The 21,822-nt window shown below is 41.2% G+C and overlaps 3 protein-coding genes across 7 annotated transcripts; 1 reads left to right on the plus strand and 2 right to left on the minus strand.

The window, feature by feature from the left end:
- Positions 1 to 53: 53 nt before the first annotated feature.
- On the minus strand, positions 54 to 6,457 carry Mute (muscle wasted). The gene is made up of 16 exons (XM_071711087.1): positions 6,390 to 6,457; positions 5,807 to 6,320; positions 5,417 to 5,704; positions 5,011 to 5,282; positions 4,711 to 4,892; positions 4,407 to 4,606; positions 3,998 to 4,318; positions 3,736 to 3,928; positions 3,547 to 3,666; positions 2,711 to 3,361; positions 2,479 to 2,635; positions 1,823 to 2,381; positions 1,275 to 1,503; positions 566 to 1,163; positions 274 to 470; positions 54 to 165 (listed from the first exon to the last, which is right to left on the minus strand). Exons 2-16 carry the CDS (start codon positions 6,250 to 6,252, stop codon positions 115 to 117), a joined length of 4,464 nt encoding a protein of 1,487 aa, XP_071567188.1. The 5' UTR covers positions 6,253 to 6,320; positions 6,390 to 6,457; the 3' UTR covers positions 54 to 114.
- A 793-nt stretch (positions 6,458 to 7,250) lies between these two features.
- Positions 7,251 to 11,529, plus strand: Hira (histone cell cycle regulator-like protein). Its single transcript, XM_071711092.1, has 11 exons — positions 7,251 to 7,681; positions 7,771 to 7,833; positions 7,994 to 8,104; positions 8,173 to 8,768; positions 8,873 to 9,154; positions 9,262 to 9,521; positions 9,612 to 10,164; positions 10,239 to 10,428; positions 10,508 to 10,792; positions 11,008 to 11,102; positions 11,219 to 11,529. Exons 1-11 carry the CDS (start codon positions 7,645 to 7,647, stop codon positions 11,339 to 11,341), a joined length of 2,595 nt encoding a protein of 864 aa, XP_071567193.1. The 5' UTR covers positions 7,251 to 7,644; the 3' UTR covers positions 11,342 to 11,529.
- A 282-nt stretch (positions 11,530 to 11,811) lies between these two features.
- Atg13 (Autophagy-related 13) lies at positions 11,812 to 15,005 on the minus strand. Of its 5 annotated transcripts, none has more exons than XM_071711095.1 (5): positions 14,084 to 15,005; positions 13,423 to 13,771; positions 13,018 to 13,201; positions 12,611 to 12,953; positions 11,812 to 12,365 (listed from the first exon to the last, which is right to left on the minus strand). In XM_071711095.1, exons 1-5 carry the CDS (start codon positions 14,237 to 14,239, stop codon positions 12,153 to 12,155), a joined length of 1,245 nt encoding a protein of 414 aa, XP_071567196.1. In that variant the 5' UTR covers positions 14,240 to 15,005; the 3' UTR covers positions 11,812 to 12,152. The 5 variants fall into 5 exon arrangements, with proteins under 5 accessions (XP_071567196.1, XP_071567194.1, XP_071567195.1 ...); XM_071711093.1 differs by having other exon boundaries at positions 12,602 to 12,953; positions 14,084 to 15,004; XM_071711094.1 differs by having other exon boundaries at positions 12,602 to 12,953; positions 14,090 to 15,003.
- Between the last annotated feature and the right edge of the window lie 6,817 nt (positions 15,006 to 21,822).

The raw sequence follows: 21,822 nt of genomic DNA on the forward strand, positions 1-21,822 counted from the left end.
CAAGTAACAAATTTTATGTATATACATTAACGCACATAAGATCTGCTAATCAATTCCCGTTATATTTTTTATTATAATATAAAATTACAAATCTATAACTTATATACATATAATTTACATCATTTTCTGCAGTAAAGAAAGCAGAGTTTGGCATCTCTCTTTCACCTACAATAAAAAATTTAATTATTATTATTATATATATAGATGTGTGTGTGTGTGTGTGTGTGAAAAATTCATATAATTGTCGAATTATAAAGGTAAAAAAGCTATTACTTGATCGACGGTACGATTTTCTAATTTTTCACTGATCAATAGGAATGAATTTTCAGAATATTCCTTTTTGATACTTTGTAGTAAAATCATATCTTCCCGACGTGTCCATGGTTCGTTGTTAATTATTAAATCAGATTTCGATCGCGTATTATTTTCCAGTGCCATTGTTGTAACCATTGTCCCTACATTTTTCGTACCTATTGAAATTTTAAAAAGTATATCGCTCGAGTTATACTATATTTCTTCCATTATTCATAAATTGTAAGGGTAATATAATTTACATGATACTTACTTGAATTACAACCAGTATTGTTGCTTATATTTGAGGAAATCTGCATTTTTGTAATTACTTCGGTACTTAAAGAATTATCTTGCATGGATAATTGCGTACAACTATTAGTTTCCGTTTCCGTAAATTCACTCGTTTTGTCTAGCTTTATAAGATTAAGCTCGTTTTGTTCTAACGAAGCGTCGTTTTCTTCATTCTTTTTTTCTCGTTTATTCTTACATTGAGATATACGCATTCTTTTATCTGCGATTGCGTGATCTACAGTGCCGATTCTTTTTAAAATTTTTCTTTGATCCGCTTTGAGTGTAGTAAATTTAGCATTTCTTTTAGATTTTGCTAATGCCTTTTCGTTATCTTCGTTATCTTTTAACGGCGAGTATTGCTTCGTAGCGCATTGTTTCTGACAAATATCCTCGTGACTAGTATCGTTCTTCGATGACTTCCGTCGTTTTTTAGATGAGATTGGTGGAATGGCTTTATCAGCAATTTTTAATGATATACGCGCTATATTTTCTAATTTCTCCCGATCCTCTCCGGGAAATGTAATCTTTGCAGGTCGTAATCCTTCAGGTGTTTGAAGATAAATTCTTCCATTGAGAAACTGTTTTAAGAAAGAGAAAATGAATACAAATGAATTGAATTGAACATCTCGAATAAGGAAGACAGATACAACAGTCAAAGTAATTAAATATTGTCATATAATAATACATACCCGCGTGCCACAGGCAACACAATGATCAGAATTATTTTTCAGATTTGCTTCGTCAGTATTATGGCAGTCACATTTACAATTCTCCCCGCCATATGGATCTTCCTGATACGTTGCTGTCGGTAATTCTATATTCTCGTATAGCTCTGATGCGTTTTCAGTGTAAGTTGTATTTTTATCATAAGGTCCTAGCGGACATGTCATGTTTTCAAACATATGAGGTGCAAGTAAACTGGTAAAAATATCAAATACAATTCTATAACAATTGAGGTTTCTTAATCTATAAATGATATAAATAGATAATAAATAGATTATATATAGGAAATTGTGTATGATGCATCTTGTATGTGAGATAATTCTCAATTATGTACATATACATATTTCTTAGATATTTTCTTCATATATATATTGCAAATCACAGAATAAAGCCTAAACGATTACATGACTTTTTTCTTGTTTTATACATTAGAGATTTTGCCTAAAGCATTGTTATACAATTAACAATATGTAATATCTGCAATATTTACTTTTTATTTACATAAAGCTATTACCTTTCAGGAGGTTTTGCAGTAGGTAGAACTTGCAAGAACATATCCATAACGAGTGGGTGACCTTTAAAAACAGAACTCATAACGGAGTAAATGTTTTCTAAAGTCATATGTGGATCTGACGAAAGTTGTGTAATTGCCTGCATCATCTTTGCTATTCGAGATGGTTGCTTAGCAAAATATATTTGTGCAACATGGACAAAATCATTCATTTTTTGTAACATGATATATTCTATAGATTTACCAATCATTGCAGCTTGATGCGGTTTTAAAAATAATAAAAAGTCCGTACATATTTCTGGATAATCTTGTAATTTTTTACAGACCTCTCGATACAGTTGGACCGTTAGTATATCTTTTTTAATCGCACTATCTTGTAACATCTGTTTACTTGCTGAAATTTCCTTGGACTCATCAGTTATGGACGCGTCAATAACAGGGTGGTTAATACTTTCTAATTTTTCACTATAATCCAAATATAACTTTATCACAGCTTTAAATGTTTCTGGATTATTGGATTCTAATATCAAGTGCAGTTTCTGAAGATACGACGCTGCAAATTCTATAAAAACAGACATGGATAAAAAAAAATTATTTTAAAAATAACGGATAAATTTCATTTTATTACACAATCACCTCAACTAACTAACGTAACTTACTTGCTTCGCGTTCTTCTTCGGTCAATGGATTCTCAGATTTTAATAATCTTTTAATAATTTCTAATTCTCTAGTTTGTTTAGCCTTTTTCCTACTTATGGGATCTTTTATTATCGTGCTACTCGCTAACATTAATTCCGCTATTTCTTCCTCGTTATCCTATGTGGAAAGAAAAAAACACACATTTAGATAGATATTACTCGATATGTCATTTCAAGGCAAAATAGAACTCACAACTTTTGACGTGGAGCACGGTTCATCAATATTCTTATCTGTGGTATCTTTTTCTTTAGATTTTATAGTACCGCAATTAGATGAATTCTTTGAACCTAAAGCTTGGGCCATCAATTTCATATTTTGGGCGCTTTTTGTTTTCGCTAATCGTGGGGTGGTCTTTCGTATTTGTGGTAATTCCGACGATATCTGTGGTGATTCCTTGGATATTTTTGAGCTTCTAGTTGAAACGGTATTTAATTTTGTATGATTTTTATCTAGTGATTTATCTGTTTGCATTGGCTTTACATCTGAAGTATTCGCTTTTAAGGAGCAAAAATTTGCACGCGCTTTATACACTGTCGTTTTCCTTTTATGCACCTCCGTATTTCGTATATCATTATCGAATACTTTTTTATCGCCGCTATCATCGAATTTAGGACTTTGTTTATTAGAATTATCAATTTTAGATGAAGTTTTAGGATTTGAAGTTGCAGGTAATATTTTTGGTAACATATTTACAACTGGATTTCGTAAAAGATGATTATTAGGGATACTAGGATAAGACTTTATTATTGCATTTATATCAATCCCTTCTTTTTCAAGTGAGAAGTTATCGTAAGAATCAAATATACATTTACTTTTTGTCAAATTATTTTTGTGCTTTTTTTGCTGTAATAATAAATAAGAAATTAATGTGTAATCATTTTTTTTACATTAAGTCATTAAGCTGTTACAGCTGTGTTGTGCATGTAATGTAATGTAACGTAATGTATATAAGTGAAGTATTACATGTCAAATAAATTATAGCTTTCTTCAATTAAATATATAAGCAATATTATAATTGTTATACTTACAAAATACATTTGCCATCTTGGAGGTAAAAGTTCTATCGGTTGATCTTTTGGAGCTTTCAGTTTACTTTCAAGCATTATATAATGTATTATTCTAGGAGCGTAACCTTTTTCAAAATAATGCTGCAATAAATTTCATTTAATTATATTTGCGATATAAATCTCATAACATTCAACGCAAATATTCAATACCTTGATTGGATTTTCATCTTTGGAAAAGCGTTGTTTGTTAATATGATTAAATATTCCTTTCGCATCTCTGCACGGTAGCAGATAATAACTAATAAGTTGAGCTGCATCAAATAATTGCATTTTCTTTGTATGAAACTTTTTTGATTTAGACATAACGAATGGTAAGAACTGTTCTATGCCCAGTGCAATTAAACTGGAAAAGTCATATTGAAATAGAATAAAATAAAATGTTTTATATGTACAAAAATTTGACTATACTTACGTTTCTTCCGATTTCAAATATGCGGATTTTGTGTATTTTGCGTATTTAGCATTTCTAAAAGGTATCCACGGTAGAAGTTGTGGATATATAAGAGCCTTGCTTTCGACAAATAATTTCTCTAATTCAGGGAGAAATTGTTCGGTATGTCTCCACTTATTTGCACGATATATTTCAATCGTAGCATTTTCATTCGCTACGTTCTTTTTGAAGTTTGCATAAAACTTGGTATCGTTAAACTTATTTTCCCAAGTTGATACCAATTTTAAAGCCGCTTCCAAATTCTTTGCGTTAAATGCAGAATTTGGCCCAGTACTCAAATTTCTAATAAATGTCAATAATTTCTCATCAGAATTCATGATTTGACTGATTTATTACACGATATACGCTGATATATATATGTCCATCGTACCTTAAACTATTCAAGTTCTCTTTACACAATTTTGCCAGCGAATGATATTTTGGATGCATGTAAGTCATAACAAAATGTTGCGTCATTAATTGTACATGTTGCTGAAATTGTGTCGCTAATAGAAGACGTTGTTCAGGTTTCACCAATTTTGGTAGTTCATATTCCGCCAGTACTGGCAAAAGATGTACCGCGGAGCAATTCTGAAAGCATAAAAAGCACCAACTTGAATTACTATAGCGTTCTCTCGACGTTTCTTAAAGTTTGCGTTCGCGTTTATATTCTAACGCGACATAATTTTTCTTACCGTAGCGTCACTTTCGATCGGTGGTGTTGTATTACCTAGAACTTTCTTCTTTCTTGAACTTTCAACTTCTTGGTCTTGCGTCGAGAACATAGGAGTTAATTCAAGTAATTCTGCAATTAAATCATATTGCTCCTTACGAGGAACTTCTACCGCTCTATCCGTCCTAAGCTCTTCCTTGTCCACTAGTAATATTTGTTGAAGTTAAATATATAATTTTCACATACGGAATATGTCAAGAGAAGGAAAATAAAATATGGTAAATGCAAATTCCATCATTCTATAATCTATAAGAATACATACACAAATCTGTTTCATCTTCCAAGATGTTATACTCCGGATCTGCTTCTGGGTCATCTTCTATGGCTGGTTCTTGCGTCAAAGGTTGCGTGAATTCTTTCAAAAAGTTATCCCAATCTTCATCAAGTTCACAATCCCAATCGTCAGTCATATCGGTAGTTATATCAGGTGGTATGAATGCTTGTTCTATTTCCTCCAAAGATGTTTCGCTTAAAGATAGCTTAGAGCGCGTTCTTTGACCGATACTTTCTTCTTCCGTCGCAACATGTGGAATACTTGAAAATAATATTTATTAATTATTATTAAAATAAATTGGTAAGAGATATCTTACGCGAGCAAAAATATATATATGAAAAATAATACAAATTCCATTCACAATCGAATAATATAATATAGATTTTTCACATACGCAGGTATTTTAAAAATTCCTTCGGAATCATATCGTATATGAGATGATATTTGTTTGGAAAAAGCTATATCCTTATAATTCGTTGTCACTGATAACCGTGACTCAATATCACTCGATGTATTTTCCACTTCTCTATCGTCGTCGCTCTGTTTATCATGTTCGGGATTATATTCTTCGTCGGATGAATCTTCCGGTAATTCCTCCTGAATCAAAGCTTGCACCTCTGAGGATTTTTTTTGCGCTGTAGTGATGGGCCATGGTATCGTGACTTTTGCAGCAGCTAATTTTCTATAAAAAAAAACAAGGCAAGAATTATATATATATATATCGCAAATAATTATTACCCGTACAAATAACAAGATTAACGATCTAAATACGACAACGACATACTTAGCTTTAGCTCTCGTGAGTTTCGGACCAATGTTAACGTCGTTTTCTGTATCTTGAAGCCATTTTTGTACCATTGTCATTAAGTGTTCATAGGGGATTACGTGTTTCAAAATATTTTTAACATTAGTGGCAGTTAAATTGGTTTTGGCAGCTTTAGCGTCAAGTTGTCTCTCAATCTCCTCTTCCATTTCATTAAGCATTGATGCTTCTTCAACAGCTTCTCTCCTATGCTTACTGGACGGTTCATAATTATCCACTTCGGATATATCGATTTGTAGATCTGCATTTTCGGAATCGGTCGAGTTCTCGCTATTAATGTCATCAAAGTCAAAATTAATTGAAAAAGACAGATTGCATTTCTTGGGTGACTCGGTAAAGGAAACGGAGTATGTTAACGTGTCGGTGCCATTCTCCACAGGCTTATTGTTATTTGTCGAATCCTCCATTTTAATAAAAATAACTTTTCATCAAAGCTACAGTTAATTATATAATTTCCAAGTGCGATTTTCTTCTCCTGGAAAATGTTAATATTTCGATCGTGCATGCCGTAGCAATGAAAGAGATATCTCAAATCACTTCTAACCTCTTTTATTTAACCAGTTGTTGTTGTGTGTAGTGTCGCCATAGATATATTGTATACAGATAGAGAACTGGCCGCGTTCTGAAAAAGCAGCTTGAACCTCCTGTACAATACACATCATAAAGGTGAAATTTCATGGGCAATGAAAAGCAGCAGCAGATCGTACTGATTGGCTATAAAATAGAGAAGTTCTAGAAACTCGAGAACTTCTCTATTTTGTAGCCAATCAGTACGATCTGCTGCTGCTTTTCACTGCCCATGAAATTTCACCTTAACTCGTAATGCCGTAAGAAAATAGACCAATCACAGTCGATTATTTTCGGATTCTCCTTGAGCTCGAAGAATAATCGAGTGTGATTGGTTTATTTTCTTACGGCCTTACGATTAGAGACCCGATCTACAATGGGTGTTGTAAGTCGCAAGTCGTAAGAATTGACCAATCACAGTCCATTATTCTCCTTGCGGTCAAAGAATAATGAACTGTGATTGGCCAATTCTTACGACTTACGACTTAAAACATCCATTGTAGATCGGGTCTCTTTGTTATGCTGGGTCTACAATGCGAGTCGCAAAGTCGTGAGTCGCAAGAATTGACCAATCACAGTCGATTATTCTCCTCAAATTCGACTGTGATTGGTCAATTCTTGCGACTCACGACTTTGCGACTCGCATTGTAGACCCAGCATAAAGCCTTGTGTACACGATACTAGAAATCGGTCCGAGTTTCGGTTTAAGCCAATGAAACTGCTGCTTTTCTGTAAGAGCTGCAAGTTGATTGGCTTAAACCGAAACTCGGACCGATTTCTAGTATCGTGTACACAAGGCTTTAACGTTTCTTAATTGCTCCTTTTGCGTCTTCCGTTAAGTTCCATTATTAAAATAAATTAATGTAGCGATTTATCCAGACTTCTATATATCAATTGGATTCAACTGAACTACTCACAACAGTGAACAGGCTCATGATGATTATTTGATAGAATATGATAGAAAAAGACAGATACCAGCCTTTACATACCATCGCTACTGATCGCTATATTCGATTATTCGCTACCGATAGTACCGATGCGACTGATGCTACCGACATGTTTTGTGTACGGCAGTCACGGCAGTCTAAGGTTATGTCTCGTGCAAATTTTTAAATTGTGCCGGGGACACGTTCTTTACGGGGATCAATGAGGATTATAGTTCTAAGATGTAGCAAGATTTAAAGATTGCTTATCAAGTTGTGACAGTTACGTAGTCTCAGACGACGAAAAAAATGAAGTTGGTCAAGCCCAATTGGGTTACTCACGATGGTTTGTGTTTACTGTTTTTGCACGATATCTCGATTTATTATAATTTTTAACCAAGGATCTAACGAAGGTCTTATCATATTTTTCGCCAGGGTATCCGATATTCTCTATCGACATACATCCCAATGGAAAGAGATTTGCCACTGGTGGTCAAGGTATATCCATCTATTGTATATTTCATCTTTTAATAAAGATATATATATATATATATATATATATATATATATATATATATATATGTATATCAAGTTGGAACAATACACTAGAAATGCCAATAAAATACAAATAATACTTATTATTATGTTTGAATATTAGGTGGCGATTCAGGAAGGGTTGTTATATGGAATATGGAACCGGTAGTTGACGAGACTGCTGAATTAGATTCTAATGTTCCAAAGATGCTTTGCCAATTGGACAATCATCTTGGTAAAGATTAATTTTGTTTATATTATTAACCTATTGACACATAATATATATTTTTTACTTTCATACAGCATGTGTGAATTGCGTACGATGGAGCAACGGTGGATTGTTGGCGTCGGGCGGTGTAGATAAGCTTATTATGATCTGGAGATTATCCGGATCAGGCGGGAGTTGTATTTTTGGTGGAAAAGCTAGCGTGGAAACTTGGAGATGTATCGCGACGTTGCGTTCGCACGAAGCTGATGTACTCGATCTTGCATGGGCACCCCATAGTCCATGGCTGGCTTCTGCCTCAGTGGATAACAGCGTAATAGTATGGGATGCTTCCAAGTTTCCCGCTGTGGTCGCTGTGTTAAAGGGTCATACAGGTTTCGTAAAAGGGATTACTTGGGATCCCGTGGGAAAATACTTGGCGTCTCAATCCGACGACAAAACGTTGAGAGTATGGCGTACTACGGATTGGACGGAAGCAGCGTTAATATCTGAGCCTTTCGACGAATGTGGCGGGACGACTCATGTGCTGAGACTTTCTTGGAGTCCAGATGGTCAGTATTTAGTATCTGCCCATGCTATGAACGGAGGAGGACCTACGGCTCAAATAATAGAAAGGGACGGATGGACACAGGATAAAGATTTTGTTGGACATAGGAAGGCGGTAACTTGTGTCGTAAGCATTAGATATATTTCTTTCTTTCTCTCTCTTTAATATTATCAAGACTTTATCAAGTATCTATATGAGCGTGTGTATAATTCTTTATATTTTTTTTATAGAGATTTAATGGCAATATTCTGCAGAAGAAGCAGCCAGGTTCCTCTAAACCACAACAGTATTGTTGCGTTGCAATAGGATCGCGAGATCGTTCTCTATCTGTATGGTTAACATCCTTAAAAAGACCTTTAGTCGTAATTCACGAGTTGTTCACACATTCCGTGTTAGATGCTAGTTGGTCACCGTGTGGTCTTCGTCTCGCCGCATGTTCTTGGGATGGAACAGCTGTATTTATTGAATTTACTCAACAGGAATTGGGACAACCTCTCGATCCTGCTGAGCAAGTAAGCAGACTATATATATATATATATATATATATATGTATATGCGTATTATTATTATTGTTTTTATGTCTCTTGTAGAATTAATTATTTTTTCTCCGTGTTTATAGAGTAGCCTACATGAACGATTGTATGGTAAGCCATTGGTTCAAGGAGGTTGTATGGTGATGGAAGCCCCAGAACTTCTTAATTTGAAACAACCGGCATCGAATCAATCTTCTCAAGTGTCATCTGCTCCCACCATTCCCCCTGTCACTAATCCTGCGACTACTCCGGTTAAGGGACCTATCAATAAACAAATCGAAACGAGAACTTCGGATGGTAAAAGAAGAATCACTCCTATGTTCATTCCACCACCAGCAGATACAACGTAAGTTGTTAATATATCATTTTTATTTATCTGTTTATTTTAGTCTGAATTTGACATTGAATCTCGTAACGCGTTTTTGTCAATTTTCAGAGATACAAATATCAGTAGTAGTTTAGGCACACCAACGTTCACGAGTAAAGTACAAACAAAGAGCTCGATTGTAATAGAAAAACGTAACGACGTTGTTGCACCCAATGTTACTTCGCCCGTAAAACCAGTTGCTGCCGACACTCCGGGCACCTCTCTTACATTAAAACGCAAGGAGCAAACGACACCGAAGGTTCACCATTCTTCGCCGAGTAAGAAGCCTAAATTCATATCTGACAGGAATATAGGTCAGATGTTACTGCCTCCACTGAAGCCATCCAGTTCATTGTCCCAACAAGCGGGTCATTATGCCGTGACTGTCACTAATAGTCAGGGCTTGGCTCATTTGCAAGTATTTAAAGGCACTGATTCCGAGCCGACATGGGATCTCTATTTAGGATATAGCGCTGTGGCATTAGCCGCATCACCGGCTGTGATAGCCTTGGGTTTGGAAGACGGAAGTCTTCACACATTTCATCCTGCGAAAGGATGTCGGCCAGCACCACCGTTAGCACCACCGGCACCTTTGGCGAAGGTTCATGCAGTTGGAAACGCGGTAATTTATTCACCGATCAAATCTTTTATGTATGTTTAATGTTCATTTATAGTTGTAAAAAAAATATTTAATAGGTGATGGTGATATCGAGCTGTGGCGCGGTTCGCGTATGGGAAATAGGAAATACGTGCAGAATGATCGTTTCAACTTCGGCTGCTCATTTAGCAGCACCTGGAACATCCCTATTGTCGTGTACTTTGTATAATGGAATGCCTCATGTAGCATTTACTAATGCACGAGCATACATATATCATAAAGATATGGGTATAGTAAAAACTCGTTTTATTTTTTCTTTTATATATATATATATATATATAATCATCATTATATTTTTTGTATATAGGAACATGGCTGTTAATTGGTGATAGTCAAGACCCTGTGTGGCGATGGTCGTCATTCAGTGTACTGAGTACTTCCGGCAGTAGAGCACCTAGGGGACCTTTGTCATCGCTACAAGAAGGGTTGCTTAGAACCTCCGGGAATACTTTACCAAATCCGCGATTACCACATAGCGCACCAAGCGTGGTTTCTTATTTAGAACAACAGTTACTCGCATCTAAAGCTCTTGGAAGCGCCCAAGAGTACGTTCATTGGCTCATGGCTTTGGTGTCATTCTTATTAACGCAAGGTACGTCGTGCATATTTCATTCTCATATATTTCTTAAAATATGAAATATAGGTTTCTCTGAAACGGATTATTCATCTCATACTTGATTACAACCTTGTATAAAATATTAGGGCATACATAGGACGAGGGATCAAATCTGAAATTTGTTAATTATGAATCGACCGTTCTTATATACAAAGTCATATATCATTCTTACATGTCCGATATCTTTTTAGACGGTTTGGAGAAACGTCTAAGGCTAATTTTGGACGATCTTTTGGGCCCGAGTCACGCGTCAGCTTCCAAAAGTACATGGGACCCTGTTATTTTGGTAATATTGCCTATATATATATATATATATATATATATATATATATATAAATCTTTAAATGATAAATTTAATTCAATTATATAACGTTAATATTTTTCATGTCGAATGTCATATAGGGAATAAAAAAACACAAACTTTTGGGCGATGTACTGGCTGTAGTCGGTGGCCATCTTCGTTGGCAAAGGTTATACCTCGAATATTCGGAGCAGTTAACAGCACTGAGGAATCAAATTAATTAACGATGATTCATTACGGTGCAAATTCATTATACCAAAAGCATCTCGTCTTTTTCTTTGGATAATATCTTTGTATATTTCTTAAGACATCGTCATGGATATATATCGTAGTAAGACTGTACAGTTTTTATAACATTTGTGACTTGACAAAAATGTATGATAACAAATAAACAATTCTTGTAGATTAGCAATCACGAATCACTTGATTTCTCTCATCGACGATGCTATTCATAAGGATGAATTACTTTAGGAAAGTAATGTGGATACGGATAATGGATATAAGTTACAGATCGATTCATAATAATATATTATATATAGATCAAATCTTTTCTCAATATTTCTGTTCTTTGAATTATCTCTTGTATTACGTGTAATTTCAATAATTTCAAACATCGGAAACGAATTTTTATGATTCTGTAATCATTGAAATGAGTGAAATCGGATTTAATAGACTGAATAAAAAATTGATAGAATACTTCATAATTAACTTATATTTATCGCCTTGTCTTGGAATATTCAAGTGCAATTTACACTTTATACAAGCAATAAATTATATTAAGTAATCAGTTATCACAACTAATGTGTTTGCTCCGTTAATTGTTTTATAATTACATAAAATCTTTGCAATATATATATAGATTAGCGGAACATTTTGAGCGAACACAATTTTACTAAGGTTATCGAAGAAAAGATCATTTGTTCCAATTCTTAAAATTTTCGACATACATTCCATCAACGTATTTATAATTGTCCAAAATCGTGTTCGATGCAAAATCGTGTTTTTGTTTAAATCAGTTATCAGCAGAGTCCGGCCTTAATTATTATTTTCCGTTTGACACAAAGATGACAAAATGTCCTCGTAGTGTTGCATATTTGTCTCAAACGTTTCCAATTGTTTAGTAAGATCTCCCAATTGTTCCGCAAGAGTCCTTTCTTCCGTAAAGGCTTGCAATTGCGGAGCACTTTGACACTCTCGATAAAACGCTCCTACATCGCTATTGGTATTCGTGACGGCAAAAGGAGTTTTCTGCAACAATATTCCAAGTTTGTTTCATATACAAATACGTTTGTAAAATTTGCCCAAGCTATGAGAATAAAAATATTTTTCCTACAAATATATACGCATATACATATATATATAAATTTTATCAAGTACCAGATGAAATATTGTTTCTCAATATTAGGCAAATTTCACACTATAACTGTACAACGTAATATAATAAATTATTGTGATATCATGTTTGGATTAAGAGCATCAATTACCAAATCTACCATAATAAAATCATCGTTGGCACTAGTCATTGAACAACTACTTCTTCTAGATCCGTTTTGGGATGCGCATTTCAAAGTCGCGTTATCATTATTAAGTCTTTCATTATTTCCATTGTTGCTATCAGTTGTAATAGCTGCCATTGCAGTCTTTGTATTAGGTTCCACTAGTGATATTGGAGGAGGCGACGTTTGTTTGGGTGTTAATAACGAACTGAACGGTACATCTGGTATCACAAGGTCCTCTTCGTTGACAATGACAGGCTTGTTTATTACAAATGCGCCAACTTTAATGGTGTCGCTTAGTGATTTTGACGTTTCCTCGCTGTGTATTTGATTTAAAGCACTATTAAGATACGTCTATATTTTTTTATTATATAAGTACTTTCAAATATTTCACATTTACTGACCTCTGTTGATATCGTGCGTGACGCGGACTCAAGTCTGAATGAAAATGATCGCTCTTAAGCATAATAGAATCTCGTCCCTTGTGAGTGGGCGATATAGTCATTTTTGTTCTGTAAGAGACTGACAGATGTATAGTGCCCACTGGAGTACACAATTGACCTACTCTTACATGTTTATAGTTATCACCTGTTATAAAATTGACATTTAATCAGAAACCATAAATGTTATACAGAAAATTAATAAATGTTATAAAATATTAAAATATATCACGTGTGTAATGGAAAATTAGAAAATTTGTAATAATCTTTATAAAATAGACGACACATTTTACCGTGATTGTAAATAAATTTGAATATAAATTTTTAAAAATAAGAAAATAATCGTCGACTTCTGGCTGATAAACTAACCTAAATTATGTAGCTGTGGCTCACCCATGTACAACCGATAGCACATGGTATAAGAATCAGGTCCTTGCCGTCTGCTCAGTTTGTAAGCGGGTGTAACTCTCGATACGGAAATCAAGGACTTTAATAAAATCCCCATTCTGTTATACACGGTATAAGTTACTCGTACAGTTGGGTCACTTTGCTCCGGCAAAACACCGAGACTCCAAGTTTCCAAAACCATCTTGTCACCCTCCACTGTTTTCAGAGAAATTTCTATGCATAGAGGTACAGCTGAACTTACTATTTCTCCACATAACGCTCTCTTAGCGTCAGCCGAGACCTCTGATAGTTCCTTTATCGCCAGATTAAACTACAACATCAGATAAAGATACGTTTATTTAAAATTCCTTCGAATAACAGTAGAATTATAAATGACTATGTAAACCATCCAATTTATTTGGTTTAATCCAATATTTTGCACGATAGAGAGCTCTTTTTAAAAGATAATTTCTATAAGATATAGACAGCATTGTATTCACTGTACTCACTGCAACTATATCCATCCATCCACCTATATACATATACATATATACATATTGAAAATAAAAACATACGAGATAGATCAGAACGAAAATCAGCAGGGTAAAACCAGATAAATTGTATGGACTAGACCAAACTTTACTTTTACCCAGTCGCCAGCTGACGAGTCTGGCTTGCACGTGGTGTTGACTTTCTGGCCCGACCTCGACTGCACTATGATCTGGGCAGCCCTCAGTGCAAGGTACTTGGTAAACTTCTCCAAATCCTTCTTGTCTTGCATGCTTAGCTGCGCTGACATTGTACACCGCTGCAATTATCAATCAACTACAGATGTTTCTCGAGCACACGAGAACGAAAGGTACGTTGTAGCATCGTAACGGAACAGCACCGCATCTTCGACACGTGTAACCATGTCTGTCTGTCTCTCTCTCTCTCTCTCTCTCTCTCTGTGTCTCTCTCTCTCTCTCTCTTTCTTTCACACCGTAGAGATCGAAATCGCGAGCACTTAAGCGCGCCCAGCGCGCGTTCGATATTCTTGGAGTCCTTGAAGCTCTTCGCACGGGCTTCGGAATTCGTAAGTCGACTTGAGCGCACGTACGACACGCTTCCTTGGAAAATTCCTCGGTAAAATCGGCATCGTCGCGCTGCGTGCAATCGCACGGCGGGTGATGACCCCTCGGAACCACTCGAAAGCTTGGAAAATCGAATGTCCGCGTTGATCTACGTCGTGGAAATGGTTTTAGGTTTTATCGCGTCGTCAAGGGTCGAGAAAAAGAACGGATCAACAGTGAGATTTGACGGATTAAAGTTCACTCGCGCGAAAAGGAGTCGAAAGTCGGAACACGTAGAAATACCAAACACCAAACAAGATTCTCTCGCTTCCTCTTTCTCGCGTGGCGATATCCTACAAAGTACAAATCGATCTTCTTTTCTACCACGCCGCCACGCAAAGGAATTAACGTAAGCGCGATGCGCGATATAGCCGGGTGCTCGCGAAATATCCTACAAATCGATCGAAAACGTACCGTCGTGTCTGTCGTTGCTATGAGCGTTGCCCTCATACATATAGGGAGCTTTCCAGCGAGCGACGCAAGTCGACACAAGTGTCGTTTTGTCGGTCAATTGGTCAATTGGGTCTCATCACTCAGCTGTTAAGTAGCGATAGAATGTGGTTGGTTCTTACCTTTGGATCCAACCAATCACACTTGTGCGAAAAATATGTGCCATGTCCCATCTCTATATTCTAATATCTATGCTATGCTAGCAGTCGCGTCGACTGCCGATATGCTGCGTTCCCACTATACGCGTCGCGCGTCGCGTCACGACGCCGCGTCATGAGTTATCCAATCAAAACGTTTCATTTTTATGGCAAGATCTCGCGTCGGAAATGACGTCATAAAATGAAACGTTTTGATTGGATAACTCATGACGCGGCGTCGTGACGCGACGCGCGACGCGTATAGTGGAAACGCAGCATTAGAGTCCCTCTAATAAGAGTCGCGACATCTTGAGTTTCGGCAAAATAAGGCCGGTATTCATAGTCGGTTCTTATTTCAAGACCGTCTTAAGTAATGTCTTAAGAGGCTAATACGGCTCTGTGATTGGTTCATGACATCTTAAGATTGTATTTAAGTGTCTGAGCAGAATAGCTGACTTATAATTTCAAGACAGTGTTTTATGCTTTAAATCTTTGTTTTTAGCAACGCACAATACTGTCTTGTGTCTCAAGTCTTAAACGAGTGTACAAAGTGTCAACATTGTAAGACTTGAGACACAAGACAGTATTGTGCGTAGCTAAAAACAAAGATTTAAAGCATAAAACACTGTCTTAAAATTATAAGTCAGCTATTCTGCTCAGGCCCTAAGACGGTCTTAAATATAAGAACCGACTATAAATACCGGCCTAAGAGAGAAAGAGAAAGCGATATGAATATATGTTACTTGTATATCGCTTTCTCTTTCTCTCTTATATCTCTTTCTCTTTCTGCTTCACGTACTTTTGCCGCGAAAATGCGAACCAATCAAAAGTTGCTGCTACGTGTCGCGACTCTCTCTCGCTCTTTCTCGCTCTGCTCCTCAGGCGGTTTATTCGTGGCCGCTCCCTCGCTCCATCGCTCCCTCGCTTCCCCTCTCACACTATCTCTTTCTCGCTCTGCTCCTCGGGCGGTATATTCGTGGCCGCTCCCTCGCTCCCTCGCTCCCTCGGTCCCTCGATCCCACGTTCCCTCGCTCCCTCGCTCCCTCGCTCCCTCGCCCTCTCGCTCCTCGCTTTCACGCTCCCTCGCCATCCACCAGCCATCCACCAGCCATCCTCCGGCGTGCGTTTAATCCATCGATCATCCTCCGGCGTGTGTTTAATCCACCGGCCTTCCTCCGGCGTGCGTTTAATCCATCGCCCATCCTCCGGCGTGCGTTTAAGGATGTATCACACGTACAATCTTAGACAAAAGTGCATGAAATTTGAAATACTTGAATATCTACGCCTAACGCATAGTAAATCTAGATGTAAGATACTCAAATGATAGTAGGAGTCTTATTTTTACTCCTACAAAGGTATTTTTTACTTTACAAATGTTTTTTCCAGTATTATTTGCAATTTTTGTAATTTATGAGCCTAAACTTTTGGCAGTGAAAATGCCCTGATTTCAACTTTATAACGTCAAATTATTTCAAAGCGAAAGACATTATTCAGCAGTGCTGATAAACAAATGTGACTTTAATAACGTGAAAAAAGATAAATATGTATCATATAAACGATAATTTTGAATATTATTTATTATAAACATTGTTATGCGACACTCTATGACTCGATTCACGTAGGTTGGCAGCCTTGCACAGTACCAAAACTGTGCGAGACTTGATGCGAGCTGCGAGGTTATGTCTGTTCGTTTAGATTTTTAGAATGTCAGACACGAAAAGTTATCGGTGGAAAGGCAAAATAGTGACAAAAGCAGTTTATAAAAAAAGACTCGCTCGACGAAAAGCTATACGTGTAGCGACAGCCACAGCCATAGGTTATGATTCGCTTGCCCAGCTGATTGCGACGTTGCCGCGCTTTCACGAGATGTTCGTGCCGACAGCAAAATTATCTCAAGTTATAATTTATTTCTTTAAAACGGTGTAGTGAAGACAATTGAAACTTGGCAGATATTTTCATCTATTCGTATACTAGATGTACAAAAAAATTCAAAATATTGGTAGCGCTTCTTTAACATTTTTTTAGCTGTTTTATCCGCCAAAATCGTCTCTTCCCATAAGAATACGTGTAAAATCAGTGAAAATTAAAATCGTTATATCTCAGCAACCGTTTAGTGGATTCGTTTCTACTTTTTTGTAGCACATCAGGAAGACTAAAAGAACATTCTCACAAATTTTTATCCACTTGGTAGCGCTTTGAAAATAGGTGCAATACATCCTTAATCCACCGGCCATCTTCCGGCGTGCGTTTAATCAATCGGCCATCCTCCGGCGTGCGTTTAATTCATCAGCCATCCACCAGCCTTACTCCGGCGTGCGTTTAATCCACCGGCCATTTTCCGGCGTTCGTTTAATCCATCGGCCATCCTCCGGCGTGCGTTTAATCCATCGGCCATCCACCAGTCATCCTCGGGCGTGCGTTTAATCCACCGGCCATCCTCCGGCGAACGTTTAATCCATCAGCCATCCACCAGCCTTACTCCGGCGTGCGTTTAATCCACCGGCCATCCTCCGGTGTGCGTTTAATTCACCGGTTATCCTCCGGCGTGCGATTAATCCACCGGCCATCCTCCGGCGTGCGTTTAATCCACCGGCCATCCTCCGGTGTGCGTTTAATTCACTGGTTATCCTCCGGCGTGCGTTTAGTCCACGGGCCATCCTCCGGCGAGCATTAAATCCATCGGCCATCCACTAGCCATCCTCCGGCGTTCGTTTAATCCATCGGTCATCCACCAGCCGTCCTCCGGCGTGCGTTTAATCCACCGGCCATCCTCCGGCGTGCGTTTAATCCACCGGTTATCATCCGGCGTGCGATTAATCCATCGGCCATCCTCCGGCGTGCGTTTAATCCACCGGCCATCCTCCGGCGTGCGTTTAATCCACCAGCCATCCGGCGTGCGTTTAATCCACCGGCCATCCTCCGGCGTGCGTTTAATTTATCGGCCATCCACCAGCCATCCTCCGGGTTCGTATAATCCATCGGTCATCTTCCGGGGTGCGTTTAATCCACCGGTCATCCTCCGGCGTGCGTTTAATCCATCGGCCATCCACCAGCCATCCTCCGGGTTCGTATAATCCATCGGCCATCCTCCGGGGTGCGTTTAATCCACCGGCCATCATCCGGCGTGCGTTTAATCCACCGGCCATCCTCCGGCGTGCGTTTAATGCATCGGCCATCCACCAGCCATTTTCCGGGTTCGTATAATCCATCGGCCATCCTCCGGGGTGCGTTTAATCCACCGGCCATCCTCCGGCGTGCGTTTAATCCATCGTCCATCCACCAGCCATCCTCCGGGATCGTATAATCCATCGGCCATTCTTCGGGGTGCGTTTAATCCACCGGCCATCCTCCGGCGTGCGTTTAATCCATCGGCCATCCACCAGCCATCCTCCGGGTTCGTATAATCAATCGGCCATCTTCCGGGGTGCGTTTAATCCACCGGTCATCCTCCGGCGTGCGTTTAATCCATCGGCCATCCACGAGCCATCCTCCGGGTTCGTATAATCCATCGGCCATCCTCCGGGGTGCGTTTAATCCACCGGCCATCATCCGGCGTGCGTTTAATCCACCGGCCATTCTCCGGCGTGCGTTTAATCCATCGGCCATCCACCAGCCATTTTCCGGGTTCGTATAATCCATCGGCCATCCTCCGGGGTGCGTTTAATCCACCGGCCATCCTCCGGCGTGCGTTTAATCCATCGGCCATCCACCAGCCATCCTCCGGGATCGTATAATCCATCGGCCATTCTTCGGGGTGCGTTTAATCCACCGGCCATCCTCCGGCGTGCGTTTAATCCATCGGCCGCTCTAGGAACGTGTCAGGGAGGTGAAAGTGAGTCACCCAGCCGAGTATCGAGTCGATCCGACCGGCGGAAACGGAATCCGCGAACCGGAAGTCCGATCGCGAAGCCGCGCTAGGAACGCGTCAAGATGGTGAAAGTGAGTCACCCAGCCGAGTATCGAGTCGATCCAACCGGCGGAAGCGGAATTCGCGAACCGGAAGTCCGATTGCGAGGCCGCTCTAGGAACGCGTCAGGGTGGTGAAAGTGAGTCACCCAGCCGAGTTTCGAGTCGATCCGACCGGCGGAACCCGAATCCGCGAACCGGAGGGCCGATCGCGAAGCCGCTCTAGGAACGAGTCAGGGAGGTGAAAGTGAGAAACCCAGCCGAGTATCGAGTCGATCCGACCGGCGGAAGCGGAATCCGCGAACAGGAAGTCCAATCGCGAAGCCGCTCTAGGAACGCGTCAGGGAGGTGAAAGTGAGTAACCCAGCCGAGTTTCGAGTCGATCCGACCGGCGGAACTCGAATCCGCGAACCGGAAGTCCGATCGCGAAGCCGCTCTAGGAACACGTCAGGGAGGTGAAAGTGAGTCACCCAGCCGAGTTTCGAGTCGATCCGACCGGCGGAACTCGAATCCGCGAACCGGAAGTCCGATCGCGAAACCGCTCTAAGAACGCGTCAGGGAGGTGAAAGTGAGTAACCCAGCCGAGTATCGAGTCGATCCGACCGGCGGAAGCGGAATCCGCGAACCGGAAGTCCGATTGCGAAGCCGCTTTAGGAACGCGTGAGGGTGGTGAAAGTGAGTCACCCAGCCGAGTTTCGAGTCGATCCGACCGGCGGAACCCGAATTCGCGAACCGGAGAACCGATCGCGAAGCCGCTCTAGGAACGCGTCAGGGAGGTGAAAGTGAGTATCCCAGCCGAGTTTCGAGTCGATCCGACCGGCGGAAGCGGAATAAGCGAACCGTAAGTCCGATCGCGAAGCCGCTCTAGGAACGCGTCAGTGAGGTGAAAGTGAGTATCCCAGCCGAGTTTCGAGAAGATCCGACCGGCGAAACTCGAATCCGCGTACCGAAAGTCCGATCGCAAAGCCGCTCTAGGAACGCGTCATGGTGGTGAAAGTGAGTCACCCAGCCGAGTTTCGAGTCGATCCGACGGGCGGAACCCGAATTCGCAAACCGGAGGGCCGATCGCGAAGACGCGCTAGGAACGCGTCAGGATGGTCAAAGTGAATCACCCAGCCGAGTATCAAGACGATTCGACCGGCGGAACTCGAATCCGCAAACCGGAAGTCCGATCGCGAAGCCGCTCTAGGAACGCGTCAGGGTGGTCAAAGTGAGTCACCCAGCCGAGTTTCGAGTCGATCCGACCGGCGGAACCCGAATTCGCGAACCGGAGGGCCGATGGCGAAGCCGCTCTAGGAACGAGTCAGGGAGGTGAAAGTGAGTAACCCAGCCGAGTTTCGAGTCGATCCGACCGGCGGAACCCGAATTCGCGAACCGGAGGGCCGATCGCGAAACCGCTTTAGGAACGCGTCAGGGAGGTGAAAGTGAGTCACCCAGCCGAGTTTCGAGTCGATCCGACCGGCGGAACCCGAATCCGCGAACCGGAAGTCCGATCGCGAAGCCGCTCTAGGAACGCGTCAGTGAGGTGAAAGTGAGTATCCCAGCCGAGTTTCGAGTCGATCCGACCGGCGGAATCCGAATCCGCGAACCGGAGGGCCGATCGCGAAGCCGCTCTAGGAACGAGTCAGGGAGGTGAAAGTGAGCAACCCAGCCGAATTTCGAGTCGATCCGACCGGCGGAACCCGAATCCGCGAACCGGAAGTCCGATCGCGAAGCCGCTCTAGGAACGAGTCAGGGAGGTGAAAGTGAGCAACCCAGCCGAGTTTCGAGTCGATCCGACCGGCGGAACCCGAATCCGCGAACCGGAAGTCCGATCGCGAAGCCGCTCTAGGAACGCGTCAGTGAGGTGAAAGTGAGTATCCCAGCCGAGTTTCGAGTCGATCCGACCGGCGGAATCCGAATCCGCGAACCGGAGGGCCGATCGCGAAGCCGCTCTAGGAACGCGTCAGGGAGGTGAAAGTGAGTATCCCAGCCGAGTTTCGAGTCGATCCGACCGGCGGAAACGGAATAAGCGAACCGGAAGTCCGATCGCGAAACCGCTCTAGGAACGAGTCAGGGAGGTGAAAGTGAGCAACCCAGCCGAGTTTCGAGTCGATCCGACCGGCGGAACCCGAATTCGCGAACCGGAGGGCCGATCGCGAAGCCGCGCTAGGAACGCGTCAGGGAGGTAAAAGGGAGTCACTCAGCCGAGTTTCGAGTCGATCCGACCGGCGGAACTCGAATCCGCGAACCGGAAGTCGGATCGCGAAGCCGCTCTAGGAACGCGTCAGGGAGGTGAAAGTGAGTAACCCAGCAGAGTTTCGAGTCGATCCGACCGGCGGAACCCGAATCCGCGAACCGGTGGGCCGATCGCGAAGCCGCTCTAGGAACGAGTCATGGAGGTGAAAGTGAGCAACCCAGCCGAGTTTCGAGTCGATCCGACCGGCGGAACCCGAATTCGCGAACCGGAGGGCCGATCTCGAAGCCGCGCTAGGAACGCGTCAGGGAGGTGAAAGTGAGACACCCAGCCGAGTTTCGAGTCGATCCGACCGGCGGAACCCGAATCCACGAACCGGAAGTCCGATCTCGAAGCCGCGCTAGGAACGCGTCAGGGAGGTGAAAGTGAGTCACCCAGCCGAGTTTCGAGACGATCCGACCGACGGAACCCGAATTCGCGAACCGGAGGGCCGATCTCGAAGCCGCGCTAGGAACGCGTCAGGGAGGTGAAAGTGAGACACCCAGCCGAGTTTCGGGTCGATCCGACCGGCGGAACCCGAATTCGCGAACCGGAGGGCCGA

This window comes from Temnothorax nylanderi, unplaced genomic scaffold (assembly GCF_030848795.1).
Source record: "Temnothorax nylanderi isolate EJ_2023f unplaced genomic scaffold, tnyl_v1.0 TNYL_tig0094_pilon, whole genome shotgun sequence".
In the NCBI taxonomy this organism is placed as follows: Eukaryota; Metazoa; Arthropoda; class Insecta; order Hymenoptera; family Formicidae; genus Temnothorax; species Temnothorax nylanderi.

Excerpts from the sequence above, each read along its gene's own strand:
- Mute (XM_071711087.1), bottom strand. The coding sequence starts at position 6,252 with ATGGAGGATTCGACAAATAACAATAAGCCTGTGGAGAATGGCACCGAC. Across the intron at positions 4,607-4,710 it reads CGATCGAAAGTGACGCTACG|AATTGCTCCGCGGTACATCT; the intron begins GTAAGAAAAATT and ends TTATGCTTTCAG. Across the intron at positions 3,929-3,997 it reads TATTTGAAATCGGAAGAAAC|TTTAATTGCACTGGGCATAG; the intron begins GTAAGTATAGTC and ends TGACTTTTCCAG.
- Hira (XM_071711092.1), top strand. The coding sequence starts at position 7,645 with ATGAAGTTGGTCAAGCCCAATTGGGTTACTCACGATG. Across the intron at positions 7,682-7,770 it reads CAATTGGGTTACTCACGATG|GGTATCCGATATTCTCTATC; the intron begins GTTTGTGTTTAC and ends ATTTTTCGCCAG. Across the intron at positions 9,522-9,611 it reads CCACCACCAGCAGATACAAC|AGATACAAATATCAGTAGTA; the intron begins GTAAGTTGTTAA and ends GTCAATTTTCAG.
- Atg13 (XM_071711093.1), bottom strand. The coding sequence starts at position 14,239 with ATGTCAGCGCAGCTAAGCATGCAAGACAAGAAGGATTTGGAGAAGTTT. Across the intron at positions 13,202-13,422 it reads GCCACAGCTACATAATTTAG|GTGATAACTATAAACATGTA; the intron begins GTTAGTTTATCA and ends ATTTTATAACAG. Across the intron at positions 12,366-12,601 it reads ATTTTATTATGGTAGATTTG|AAAACTCCTTTTGCCGTCAC; the intron begins GTAATTGATGCT and ends ATATTGTTGCAG.